General features: G+C 38.8%; 1 protein-coding gene across 5 annotated transcripts in view; it reads left to right on the plus strand.

Moving 5' to 3' along the window:
- Nucleotides 1-664: 664 nt before the first annotated feature.
- The window catches only part of Tay (tay bridge kinase), a 39,334-nt gene continuing 25,628 nt past the window's right edge, over nt 665-14,370 (plus strand). For 2 of the 5 annotated variants that reach the window (XM_076777116.1, XM_076777115.1), the window contains exon 1: nt 667-2,671. In XM_076777116.1, coding sequence (XP_076633231.1) covers nt 2,273-2,671 — 399 coding nt within the window. In that variant the 5' untranslated portion in view covers nt 667-2,272. Of the gene's footprint in view, nt 2,672-14,370 lie in introns of all 5 variants that reach the window. The other 3 variants (XM_076777118.1, XM_076777114.1, XM_076777117.1) reach the window with 3 other exon arrangements.

A 14,370-nucleotide genomic window follows, 5' to 3' on the forward strand; every position in this document is an offset into this window, starting at 1 on the left:
GCGAATGACGAATGTTCGACGTTACGCAGTGGCACGAACCAACTTAAAGAAACGACGTTTATCCTTCGCTATCGTAATATTTTCAATCTAGATTGTCGTCGAAAAAAAAATTTCTTTGTTGCTAAATATGTTTCGTGTTTTGTTTAATTATATTTATTTGGTATTCAAGTGACAATGATTGGTATAAATAATTTAGACATTTTGCAATTATTGTCATGTCAGTATTTGTTTATGGAAACAAAATTATACGCCATTTATCATAACATGGAACATGCACAATGTATAATTCGACTTGTTTGATTATAGGTTTCCTGTGCATGGAGGTTTCGCTGAATTCGATATAAAAAAGTTGGATATCGATGCTCGCCTTACCCGTTGATGAGGTCGCGTAGTACGTGGCGCCAACTGGGAAACGAAACTGAAACTACTCGGTAAAGGGCCGTCTTCAATTTGTATAGGTGGCGTTGTAGTCTACAGAAGTTGCTAGTGAGAAAACAAAAGTAACTAAACCGTAGGTGGCAGGAGAGAGGGAAATACAGTGGTGTAAGAGGCACGACCCCAGGCAGGCGAATACATCGAGCGTATCTCTGTTCGTATGTCCGTCTTCGAAGCATAGGTACGCCATGTTCTCGGCGTTGTGTTAAGAGAGAAACAGTGGTTGGAGGGTAAGCGAGACAGACCGAACAGACGGTGGAACAGGAGGAAGGGAGAAGGTGGCGAAAAGGTGGGAGGGTGGAAAAGAAAGAGAGATAGACGGATGACAGAAATGCATAGCCGTGGCTAGCAGCAGCAGCAGCAGCAGCAGCAGCAGCAAGAACAGCAGCAGCGCATAGAGGCGAGATCGCGTCGTACACGCGTAATTCGGGGCGTGTGCTAGGTTGGTCGGTCGGTTTCCCTAGCTGGTGTCCGTGGCTGCGAATCGAGGATGTACCGGTGGCAGTGCGGGATACGCGTCATCGTCCCGTGACGACGACGTTAGGAGAGGTGGTGCGAGGCCGCGAGCACGGTGTAGGCAGGTCGCGGCCATTTTTACCACACGATGCGGCAACCGTGCGTGCCCGTTCGATCCGCCATTCCAAACAATCGGTGTACTTCGTGCCCTCGCAGGGTGCATCCAGCCACGGTAGCTCGTGGAGGTACCTACGTGCGACGATAATACGCGGTAGTTTACGCTCGGTGGGAGCATATTCTTGCGACGAGGGCAACGAGACAGCTCGCGGAAGCCGGCGGTGCTGGTGGTGGTGGTGGTGGTGGTGTTGTCGTACGTCGTCGAGGACGACGTGGAGGAAGAGGAGAAAGAAACGAAGACGAAGACGAAGACGAAGAGAAGGAAGGATGACGACGACAATGACGACGAAGGCGGCTCGAACGACAACGACGACGACTGCGGCGAAAAAGAAACGAGTCGAACGACCGATATATTGGTGTACGAACGGAGCTGCCTGAGCGTGCCTGTGATTCGTGATAATCGCGCGTTCTCGGTGTGTTCGCCGATGGTAGTGCCCTGTTCTATCGTGCCAGTGTCCGTCTCTCCCTCTGTTTCTCTATCCGTGTGTCGCTCACTCTCCGTCTGTCCGCCCTGCGTGCGTGTTTCGCGTGCCTCCTCGCCACGCACCGGACTCTCTCCTCTTCCTTCGGCGGCGCGATCGATGGTGACACCGTGTGACCGCCTGTGAACTGTCTTTTATCCGACCGATAGTTTCCTCGTTGACTCGTCCGCTAGCAGGAAAGAACACCGTTTCGATCCCTTCGAGGAAGAAAATAATACACGGAGGAGACGGTTAATCGAGCCAGTGTTAGCATGCGCGCGTGTGTCCTGTCGGTAAACGTCCCGTGAGAGTGTGTATCCGAAGGCAGTGTGTGCTCTCTTACTCGCGCTCTCCCCACACCTCCCCGTCCCGCCAGCCCTATCCCCCTCTCTCTCTATCTGTCTCTCTCGGTCTTATTCACTTATTCTACTCTTTTCTTCGTCTTTCACCATTTCGTCGTCCTTTTTTCGCTCTCTCGCGCTCTTCGACTCCGTCTCCGTTCCGCTCGGGCTGAAAGAAGCATTAAAGACGACCGCGGTAGAATGCTCGACGATACCGCGACACGACGGTTGTCATCGTTCTCGTCGTCGCGTTCGTGGCCGTCCACGGATCGTCCGCTTCTCACGGCTACGTGTGGCTCGTGGACGTCCAAGTGCTGAGGGCACCTCGATCTCGCGAGGTTGACACCAGGTCAGCGAAGAGGCACGGGGGAGGGGGAGGAAGAGAGGAGGTACTGCCTCGAGATGGAGATCGAGGCGAAACAACGGAACCAGAGGATTCGGAGACGAGAACGAGCCCAGCGTATGTTGGCGCAGAGGGAGAGCCTGGCCACCGCGAAGCAGCAGCACCACCAGCAACAGCAACAGCAACAACAGCAGCAACAGACCAACAGGCAACGGGCCAACGACGAGGAGGACAGCCACAGCGGCGAGGACGAGGAACCCGCCGCTGGTCTCGGCCTCGGGCTCGCCAGGACCGGTCATCCTCGTGACAGCCATTCGCGACCGCCCAGGCCACCGCGACCCCCGAGGCCTCGTAAGAAGTCTTCCCTCGCGGCTGCCAACCAGAAGGAGCCTCCCTTCGAGGAGGACATTATCGACGGCTTCGCCATACTCGCCTTCCGCACCTACGAGGAGCTCGAGGTGAGAAATCAAACGTTTCCTCTCGTCTTTTCTATGCCCCTCTACGTGCGTTTCTCGACTCCATGTTTTACCTCTAGGAACAAACCTACCTTACAGACAGACTCCTACTGGACGAGATTCCGATACGATGCCACGAAAACATTGTGCTCGCGCTATTACGCGTTTCTTTTTTTTCTTTCGCTGTTACAAGGGAATGAAAAAATGTCAAGTTTTGCGGTATTTTACGACGTACGTGACGGTCTACGTCCATTTTTTTTATTTCTCCGATGTTATTCGTGAAACAAAGGTGACCTTCGGTTTGTTAACCTTTCGCGTACGTATCCGTGTATAACGTCAGTGTGGCCGATGAACTCGTGTGTGCTTAGCTCATTTGCAGATTTTGCATATATAAATTCTTAATTAGAATTGTTACTAACTAGTAAATATTATTTAAGAAGCCGTACACAGTCATTTCTGAACTCGCGTACTAATTGATTCCAGAATGACTGACGTAATGGCTCGGTAAACATAATGCACACGTGTGTATACAGATGCACATATTAACATTGTTTTAGATTCAGAGATAGGCGTTCCATGTGTAAATCTTTTTTTCCTCTTCATTCTTTTCTAACGCTTACTATTTACGGAAATAATATTGGTTAGTAATAACGTGCACACTTTGTATAATTTGTGATTTAGTCTACACAATCTCAAACGTTCTCGACCCTGACTTTATTAATATTAGTTTCAATTAAGTTTGAAAGGTTGTGATTGCATAAATTACATTACGAATTTATATTCGTCGATCAAAATTTTTTGAAATCATTAATCTTGTTAATTGCGAATCAGTGCTTCCTAATGTTTACTGCTATAATAATTGGGAATTTTTTGACTACCAATGATTATGTTAATATTTTACAGCGATTCGTATTACGTACGTGAGATTGTAAGCAAATCTTTTATTAAAGACTGATCAAAATAACTATTATCTCTTTTTTCATAGTTACCATCGTTAAAAAATTAATTACAAATGGGCATGAGAATATTTTCCTCGCTGTATTCGAGCAATGAACATTTTTTGCAGATAAAATCTTCTCGTTAATTTATTAAAAAATTTTTCCCCGCACAGCTATGCTCGCGTCACGGCGCACCAGTATGTCGCGTCACACCTGTTGGGAAGCACTGTCATAAACTAATGATTAACAGCATTGCTAACGTGAAAATGCATCTTACGGGCAAAAAGGCGGGATTTCTCTCGCTCTCTAACTACTGCGATCCAATTAATCGTATCACTCACACCGTCGATAATTAAAATAATTTTAATATTATACATAGTTCTGTGCAGTCCTACGAAAGTACATTATAAAAGCTACTGAACAGTTTTCTGAAAACTGAAGCCGTGAAAAATATTTGTATACTACTTTTGAGCCACCCCTTATGTCAGAGTTACCAACTCTATGTCTTTATAACTAATATTATAGAACATACTTATTAATCAAATAAAAATTATACTGTAATACTTGGAAAGAAGATTCTTAATTAGAATAATTTTGGCTAAAACAGGTACTAAAATGAATTTAAAAAAAAAAAAAAATAGTAATACTGGTAATACAGTGCTAGGCCACCCGTGGGAAAAATTTTAATGGGGGGTTCTAGAAGCCAAAATAAGACGAAAATCAAGAATACCAATTTGTTGATGGAGACTTCGTTAAATAGTTATTAACAATTAAATTCAAAAATTTCAAATCATTCTGGAAAAATTATTTTCGGTAGCAGGGGTCAATTACGATCATTTTTGGTGAATATACCTAACCTCAAAATCTTACCCAGTTCATAGAAAAAAATTCAGTACGGTCGGAACTTTAAACGTTAATAACTTTTTAACGAAGCCTCCATCAACAAATTGGTATTCTTGATTTTCGTCTTATTTTGGCCTCTAGAATCCCCCATTAAAATTTTTCCCATGGGTAGCCGAACACCCTGTTTAGTTAAATATTGAATTAAATATTATTTGTATTAAAATTTTACCCATGAATTTAGTTCACCTTCTTATGCTATACATATTCGAAATTATTCGCCGTTTACCCAAATTCTGGTTGCACAGGCCTATATGAATCGACCCTCGGTTGACCCATCGTGGACTGTTGTTCTGTTCCCCCACCCCATAAGCTCGAGCCAACAGTTTTTATACACCGTTGCGAGAACCTAGAGGACGTATTAACGCGTTCGAACGTTTATTACGGTCCTCAGTTTCCGGTGATTTTCTCGTTTTCGCGAATGATCACTAGCAGACTTTTCTGCGTAGAAAACGAACCTTTCGGCGGGGCGAAACGATTTGTAGATCATTCGTTTGCGCGTTTCTCGTTCGATTTTATGGCTTCCGTTCACCACAATTTACATCGTTCACTACGCCATTTCGGAGACGAGCAAAATACATATCTGGATACAAATTTCGAACAACGAATCGAGGATAAACAAAACCAATATTACGTATTTTTTTGCTCGACTATTTAATAAACTACGGGGGGATTTATAATAAACGAGGAAAGGATTTTATCAATGGCGTATTATCGCTATTATCGTTTAGAATAAAATTTAAATTTCTTAGATTGTAAATCCTTTAAATAGGTGCAATATTTATTGCAATGTCGTTGAACGGACGAAAAATTAGTAAAATTTCATTATCATACTGCACAGTGCACTCGTTGCTCAGCGAGTCAGAAACATTACTCGAAGAGAGTAATAAAAACCAATTAGAGTAAATTGCCAGCTCGTGCGATTAAAGGGTTCAGCGTTTAACTTCTGCTGCGTTGATTCGACGAGATTAATTTATTAACTTTTTAACCCCGCGTTACGATGCTTGATTGCCGTGTACGGGGGGGGGGGGGAGGGGGGAGATTGTACGTGGAAAAAATGGCGCGCTGTAAGGAATTATTCCACTTGCAGGGACGGAATGTTTTACTGGCAGTTACGATAAACAAAATTTTTTTTTAATTGAACTAATTATTGACATGATTGCCAAAGTAAACGAGTGCCATACCCAGGTGGTCTGTAGACGATAGTCAACTTTTTTTTCGTCTCGACTTTGTCAACTTATGCATTCTCTGCAATATTTATTTAATTTTGCATATTCTCTGTTCTAATATTCAGTTGCTTTTCCAGTGTTACTCGATTCTATCTGGCTTTGGTAGTGTATGCTCAATGAATTAAAGAAGTCCCCAAATACCGGAATGAGGTAACAAAAATATTTTGAATGGTAGTCGTACAAAATAACAATATGGCAGAAATTAGTATTGAGTATAGTTATTCGATCACCCATGGGAAAAATTGTAATGGGAGATTCTGGAGGCCAAAATAAGACGAAAATCAAGAATACCAATTTGTTAATGGAGGCCTTGTTAAAAAGTTATTAACATTTACAGTTCCGCTCGTACTGATTTTTTTTCTTGAAAATGCGCAGGATTTCGTGGGTATGTCTGTTCACCAAAAATGATTGTAATGGACCCCCGCAACCGAAAATAATTTTTCCAAAACGATTTGAAATTTTTTAATTTCGTCGTAAAATTTCACACCTTCTCGAATTTTTTTCTCAAAAATGGATAGGATTTCGGGGGTATGTCTATTCACAAAAAATGATTGTAATCGACCCCTGCAACGGAAAATAATTTTTCCAAAACGATTTGAAATTTTTTAATTTCGTCGTAAAATTTCACACCTTCTCGAATTTTTTTCTCGAAAATGGATAGGATTTCGGGGGTATGTCTATTCACAAAAAATGATTGTAATCGACCCCTGCAACGGAAAATAATTTTTCCAGAACGATTTGAAATTTTTTAATTTCGTCGTAAAATTTCACACCTTCTCGAATTTTTTTCTCAAAAATGGATAGGATTTCGGGGGTATGTCTATTCACAAAAAATGATTGTAATCGACCCCTGCAACGGAAAATAATTTTTCCAAAACGATTTGAAATTTTTTAATTTCGTCGTAAAATTTCACACCTTCTCGAATTTTTTTCTAGAAAGTGGATAGGATCTCGTAGGTATGTCTATTCACAAAAAATGATTGTAATCGATCCCTGCAACCGAAAATAATTTTTCCAGAACGATTTGAAATTATTGAATTTAATTGTTAATAACTTTTTAACGAAGCCTCAGTCGAGAAATTGATATTCTTGATTTTCGTCTTATTTTGGCCCCCAGAATCTCCCATTAAAATTTTTCCCGGGGTTGTCCGGACACCCTGTATAATACTGTTCTTGGCTCGTTTTACAGAATCTCATATATTGGAACCGTGTTGGAACACGAGATCTAATTGTCGCGAACAGTAATCTGATCTAGCGACGAGCCTTTGTTGATCGAACTCCTGTGGCTTCTGATACGTGCTCGGAAAAATTAAAGGGGCACAAGCCATTTACTCTGAATGGTTGACAACAAAGTGTCTGATCTCTTTCCGCGTTGTTCGTGGGTCATTATTAACTGCTCCAATGATGCAAATGAATTAAACTCAAGGTCCTCTGATCGTTTGGTGTACGATCCAGCAATAGAGTTCTGTCGAAGAGATTCTCGAGTCAGAAGAAGCTAATACCTTTTTAATGTCATGAATGGCTTGTTAGCGACGGCGTGTTTAGTAGTCGTCGATGGCAATTAGCGCGTCGTTATTTTGCTATGGGATGATTTATGAGAGGGTATGGGAGCCGCCATGGTGCCATCCGAATGTTTGTATGAATGGAACCCGAGACGCTCGTCGATGGCGGCTCGAGTCGCGCAACCAATCGGGTGTCGACGGATGTTCGATTTGTTTAAAATGACACAGGTTATGGGAAAGTTCAGGACAGTGAATTTGTAATGGAAATATTAGGTCGCCCTGTAAGTTGATACGAAAACGAAATTTTTAATTCGATGTTTTTTGTTTGGCGCGTCGCAGTAGGCAGAGAACGGTTCGCGAAGGGGTCCGGAGAACGAGAAACGATGCCTCGGACTCGTTGACTGGAACAGAAGTTAAACGAAGTTCACGCCTAGGAGCGATAAGTCGCTCAGGAGTTCGAAGATAATGATATCGTAGAACTTTCGCAAGGCCGTGGCATTTTTGCGCTCGGTATCGACATAAATTTGCATTATAACGATACAAGACCTCGCTGAGGTAACACGAGACCGCGTGTTGTGGTTTAATACGCGATATCGTGTGAGCCGTTGCGATTCCCTTTTCGTAACGATCGCGCGTCGGATACGAGCGCTGCGGCCAACAATTAGCAGATCACGTTTCCCAACAATTCGACCGTACGAGCCAAACATATCGCGAATAGCAGAAACAATCCCCGAAGAACATTGTTATTTATCGTTCGGAAGATACCGACGGCTAAATACTGTCGCGATAAAACAGCAAAATATGACAATTTAATTGTCGAGTCACAATATCTCTGTTACTTTTTAACTTTGTTTTTATTTTTAGTTTTTTCGTAATTACAGCGAGGCTGAACCTTCTCTTTTATACTACTCTATGTACATACGTATTCTTTTTTTGTATAGTATACTAAAGACATTAATAATTATTAAATATAAATATCCTGTAAAATGTATAAATAATATATTCTGGTTATGGAGGATAATTTATTCTTGCCTAATAATGAAAGAAAAAGTTACGTGAACCAAAATGGATATTTATAGTTGTGTATATAAAATAGTGGGAACATTAAAGAAATGCAGAATGTCGTGAAACGAGAAACTGAAATGGTTCGATTCGGAGTTCTGACCGTACTATAAACGTAAATTGGAGTTCTTGTTATCCAACGCGAGAAGAATGCATATCAATATCATCGATTGATAGTATCGGCATAATGAATATTTTATGACATGACAATTTAATTTTATACCTTGCGTTTTGTAATTTCATCGCGGTTCGGTTAATTAATATTAACTGCTCGTCGACTGTAAGTGTCCCGTACTTTTTATGGTCGTAATTTATGTACACCCTCGTCTATACGTCGCCGTCGCTCGCGAGACGCGGAATAAGACAAATTTTTACATTACGACACGATGCAAATTACGAAATGGAGTCGACGTTAATTCTTTTCATCGTAGAAATAAATGCGTGACATAATACGTGTCATTGATTTTATCGATAGGTTCGCGAACGATCTTGAGTTTTATAAACCGGGTGATCCACTTAATTTGGCCACCGTAGATACTAGAATTGTTATTATTGACTTGAGTTTTATATACCGGGTGTTCCACTTAACTTTGTCGCCGTAGATACTATAATTGTTATTATTGACTTGAGTTAGGAAATTAATAATTAAATAATACACCATGATCCCCAAAATGAAAGTTTTTATTTTCCAAGTTAAAAGAAATATACAGGGTATTTGGTCACCCCTGGGAAAAATTTTAATGGGGGATTCTAGAGGCCAAAATAAGACGAAAATCAAGAATATCAATTTCTCGACTGAGGCTTCGTTAAAAAGTTATTAACAATTAAATTCAAAAATTTCAAATCATTCTAAAAAAATTATTTTCGGTTGCGAGGGTCAATTACAATCATTTTTGGTGAATAGATATACCCCCGAAATCCTGCACTTTTTCGAGAAAAAAATTCGAGAAAGTGTGAAATTTTACGACGGAAAAAAAAATTTCGAATTGTTTTCGAAAAATTATTTTCAGTTGCGGGGGTCAGTTACAATCATTTTTTGTGAATACACATATCTTCGAAATCCTATCCACTTTCGAGAAAAAAATTCGAGAAGGTACTGAAATTTTTCGACGAATAAAAAATTTTTCAAATCATTCTAAGAAAATTATTTTCGGTTGCGGGGGTCAATTACAATCACTTTTGGTGAATAGACATACCCCCGAAATCCTGCACATTTTCGAGAAAAAAATTCGAGAAAGTGTGAAATTTTACGACGGAAAAAAAAATTTCGAATCGTTTTCGAAAAATTATTTTCAGTTGCGGGGGTCAGTTACAATCATTTTTTGTAAATACACATACCTTCGAAATCCTATCCATTTTCGAGAAAAAAATTCGAGAAGGTACTGAAATTTTTCGACGAATAAAAAATTTTTCAAATCATTCTAAAAAAATTATTTTCGGTTGCGGGGATCGATTATAATCATTTTTGGTGAATAGACATACCCCCGAAATTCTGCGCATTTTCGAGAAAAAAAATTCAGTACGAGCGAAACTGTAAATGTCAATAACTTTTTAAGGAAGCCTCCATCAACAAATTGGTATTCTTGATTTTCGTCTTATTTTGGCCTCTAGAATCCCCCATTAAAATTTTTCCCATGGGTAGCCGAACACCCTGTATATTGTTATTTTGAATATTTATTTTGATCAAATTAATTGTTAGAATCTCTAAAAATTGGCAGTTTTTGGGTTAATAGTTATTCTAACTACAAGCTGGAGATCCGTCGTGTATCTCGATCGGTTTTCGTCAACGCGCAAATTTCCTCGCGAGTTAAAGAGCAAACGCGGAAAACGGTAAACAGAGGTCGAGATTATTTCACAACCGGCTGCTTTAATTACGGTGGAAACCTTATCGGGCGTACATCGAAGCGAGCATAAATCGAATTTATTATCTCCGTCTCTCTGGAACGAGTCGCGAAAAACGCTGGCGCGCGCGCGCGCGCGAACTCTTTCTCGAGGCACCTTTTATCATGATTTATCGCGGTGCCGACCACCGATCGGTATTTTTACCGTACCAGTAGCGATACGAAGCCAACTGACGAGCTCGTCTTTTGTTAACGAGCACTAATTTTCGTACTTTTATTAAGCTAAATCGTGACGTCAGCATCTTGATTGGGAACTAGCAACTGTAGCTATTATTTTCAAAAAATAAATACCGTATACTTTCCGAGGGAACACAAAGAGCAACGGTACAAAATTTCACCTGAATCGGACAAAAATAGTAGGAGTTATAGGAAAATCACAAACACACAGACTTCGAATTCTATATCAATAATCGATTAACGATAGAATCGAATATAGTAGAACAATAATTTCTCCAATTTCTCCAACCACCCGAGCTCTCTTTCCCCCATTCTGTACGTGTGCAAGATAAAGACGAAAAAGTTATTTCGACAAAAGAAAACTATTAAACACGTGCACACGCATATGTGCAAATCGTGTATAATTTAATATATAAATATACGGTTCCCTACGCAAATATACAGTATCGGTACATATGTGGATGTATTTTGCTTAATAATAATTCTTTCACACCGAACCAATAACTCAATGTGTAATTTACATGCCGGCGGATAAACCCGATATCGCCGAGTACATGTCAGCTGGCTGCTCCCTATCGCGGACGGTTTCTTTCCCTGCAAATTGGAAACAAAGTGCGCCAGCATTTTTATGCCGTACGAACCGATACTGGTTAATTTGCGATGCAGATTATTTTTAAAACGACCACCGCTCGTACGCCGTCTCTGTCCGCCTTGGGGCCGACGGATGTCCTCGAGTTACGTGCCTCCATTACCAGAGATGGCAATGTCGCGCGCGCTCGCCTTCGAACCTGTCGCAGCTGTTCCGAAAATTGTTCAATCGTTGAACCGTCGCAGAAGTCTACAGGCTGGACTGCGCGACCGAGATCGCCCGAATGTCTTCGAAGTTACGTTATTATGAAGGGGCACGTGCAACGATAGAAACAATTTTCTTCCAAGGCCATTTTTTTTTATGTTATTTCAAGATCATCGATACCTTTTTTTTTTAAATTATTTTACAACATACGGAACCTTTATTAGCATACACGACTACTCGGAGTTGAACGATAATCCTTGACCAACGTCATTATTCTCGCTGTATCTCGATTGCCGTGTTATCGTTAAAACAAAATCAAGTGTAGATAGTAAACGTTTATAGAAGTTGCAACTTTTCTTTTTGCAGAACGAATGTAATTAAAAGATTACTTTGTCGATCGATTAGATTACGAGTAAAAGCTTATTGTTTGTTGCGGATAGTTTAGATTCGATAGATTGACATTAATTTGTAAGATAAACACAAAGTGGGTAGGATTTCGAGGGTATGTGTAATCACCAAAAATGATTGCAATTAACCCCCACAACCGAAAATATTTTTTTTAGAATGATCTGAAATTTTTGAATTTAATTGTTAATAACTTTTTAAAGAAGCCTCAGTCAAGAAATTGATATTCTTGATTTTCGTCTTTCTTTTGCCTCTAGAATCCCCCATTAAAATTTTTCCCAATGGTCACCGAACACCCTGTAGAGTCAGATATAGTAGATAAGATAAAGTGGTTAATAAGTTGAGGAAATAGAAACGTAATAAAAAAAGTGAAAAATGTTTGAAAAGAAGAAAAATGCAAAACAGGAAAATAAGTCATTGTATGATAGTTGTAATATACGATGTGCATAGTGCACTTCTTAAAGACTAATTATCATGTATAAAAACTGTAATTACATACAGGTTTGTAAATTATGCTATTTCTTATTCGCAGGAGCCGGTATTAACAATCTTTATTCATTTAAACGTTCCATTATAGTTTGTAGGTGACTTATTAATTTGCCAAACAGGCAACATTAGTTTTATTATTTAATAATGCTATTTTAATAATAGCTGCAGCTACGATGGGATACTTGTTTTCAGTTTAAAAATAAATGAATAAATTATAGAGAATCGCTTATGCTTCGAAGCTTTGTAAATTGCACTTTATTTTCATTTGCAGTAACCGGTAATAGAGATACGATTGTAATTACCACTGTGTATCCATTTGTATAACTCATGAATAATTATTGGTAATTTATGAATTTTTTAAACACGACCGGTACGAAATATTTTTACACAATTTGCAACCGATTTGTAATTAAATTTGTAACGTCACTGTTGCCGAGAGCTTCGAATACGAATTAAATTTAATTGTTATATATTTTAAGTTTGCAAATTTCGTGTCTGTTTTTAGTAATCGTATCGTAGATTAAAAATTGCATCAATCGATGCTGTTTATTCGTTTGCACATGCCAAGTATGTTTATCAATAATTTATTAATGTTTTAAACAGTTGCAGCAAGAAGCCTTGATAGAATATGATATTTTTTACGAGCTTTTGTATGATTTACATCTGATTTACAATTCAATAACTGTGGTAATAATTTTCATCAAATAGCTAGTTTGGCTTGAAGCTTGACATACAAATTAAATTCACCTGCTATTCGACTCGAGAAGTTTGAAAATTTTAATATAAAATATTAATAGAACAGAAAATTGTATTAATTTTATAATTTACCATTTGGAAAAGATAACGCTTTTAAATAAACAATCTTAGCTGTTTCAAAATAAATGTTTAAATTATAGGAAATTACGCCTTTGCTTTGAAAGCAATCGATAATATAGCTAAATTATATTAACATACGGCGTTTGTTTATTGGTACATCGCATAAATGTGTATCATGAATTTAATAATCCTCAAAACAGCAGTAACACAAAATATTAATAACGCATAACATTCTACATGTCATTGGTTTTGTTATTCGCGAGATTTATTATTCGATGTTTGAAAAATGTTCTGAAAATATTTATATTTATTTGAATAACGGAACCCGTGTAATGAAATTCAATTATGCTTTCGTTTCTAGTCAACGTCGAGTAATATATACACCCTATCTGTTCCCATAAATTCAGTTCATTATATTTATGTATCTCAAATTAAAATACAGTTATCGCTAAACTTTTCTTATTTATATGTAGATTTCACGAATGTTTACTTGGTAATTTAACAACTTCCCAGCTGCGAAGTATTTAAAAATAAATTGCTAAACAAAACCGTGTATTATTCTACTCCATTATCTCTGTAATTCATACAATATTTTTGCTGTTCAACGTCAGAGGACGCATCACTGTTGTTACTTTTTTCCTTCAATGTATAATAGCCTGATATATACAGGGTGTTCGGCCATCCGTGGGAAAAATTTTAATGGGGGATTTTAGAAGTCAAAATAACACGAAAATCAAGAACACCAATTTGTTGATAGAGGCTTCGTTAAAAAGTTATTAACAATTAAAGTCAAAAATTTCAAATCGTTCTGGAAAAATTATTTTCGGATGCAGGGGTTAATTGCAAACATTTTTGGTCAACAGACATACCCCCGAAATCCTACCCACTTTCGAGAAAAAAAATCGGATAGGTGCCTAAATTTTTCGACGAAAAAAAAAATTTCAAATCGTTTTAAAAAAATTATTTTCGGTTGCGGGGGTCAATTACAATCATTTTTGGTCATTACACATATCCCCGAAATCTTGCACATTTTCGAGAAAAAAATTCAGTAATGGCGGAACTTTAAACGTTAATAACTTTTTAACGGAGCTTCCATCAACAAATTGGTTTTCTTGATTTTCGTCTTATTTTGGTCTCTAGAATTCCCTATTAAAGTTTTTCCCAGGGGTGGCCGAACACCCTGTATAGTTTTTGTGTCTTTATTTGAAAATTTACTTTTTAGGAATTACAGAACATTTTTAGAAAAACTACAACCGAGAAGATCGTTCGTATTACCAAACAAAGTTGGACGAAGAGTCCTCTTGATACAAATAGAAGGTTTTAGATTAAATTCCTAATTTATTACAAAACCAAAACTTCATAATTCCGAAGGAAATAGTTTGCATCGATTCAAATGTACCCGTAGTCCGCTGAGGTTAATTAAATGCACACAATGGTCGACAAATAAAGTTATTTGTACACGTACTTAACGAGGAACAGTTCCCCTCGAT

This window comes from Colletes latitarsis, chromosome 11 (genome assembly GCF_051014445.1).
Source record: "Colletes latitarsis isolate SP2378_abdomen chromosome 11, iyColLati1, whole genome shotgun sequence".
NCBI classification, from domain to species: domain Eukaryota; kingdom Metazoa; phylum Arthropoda; class Insecta; order Hymenoptera; family Colletidae; genus Colletes; species Colletes latitarsis.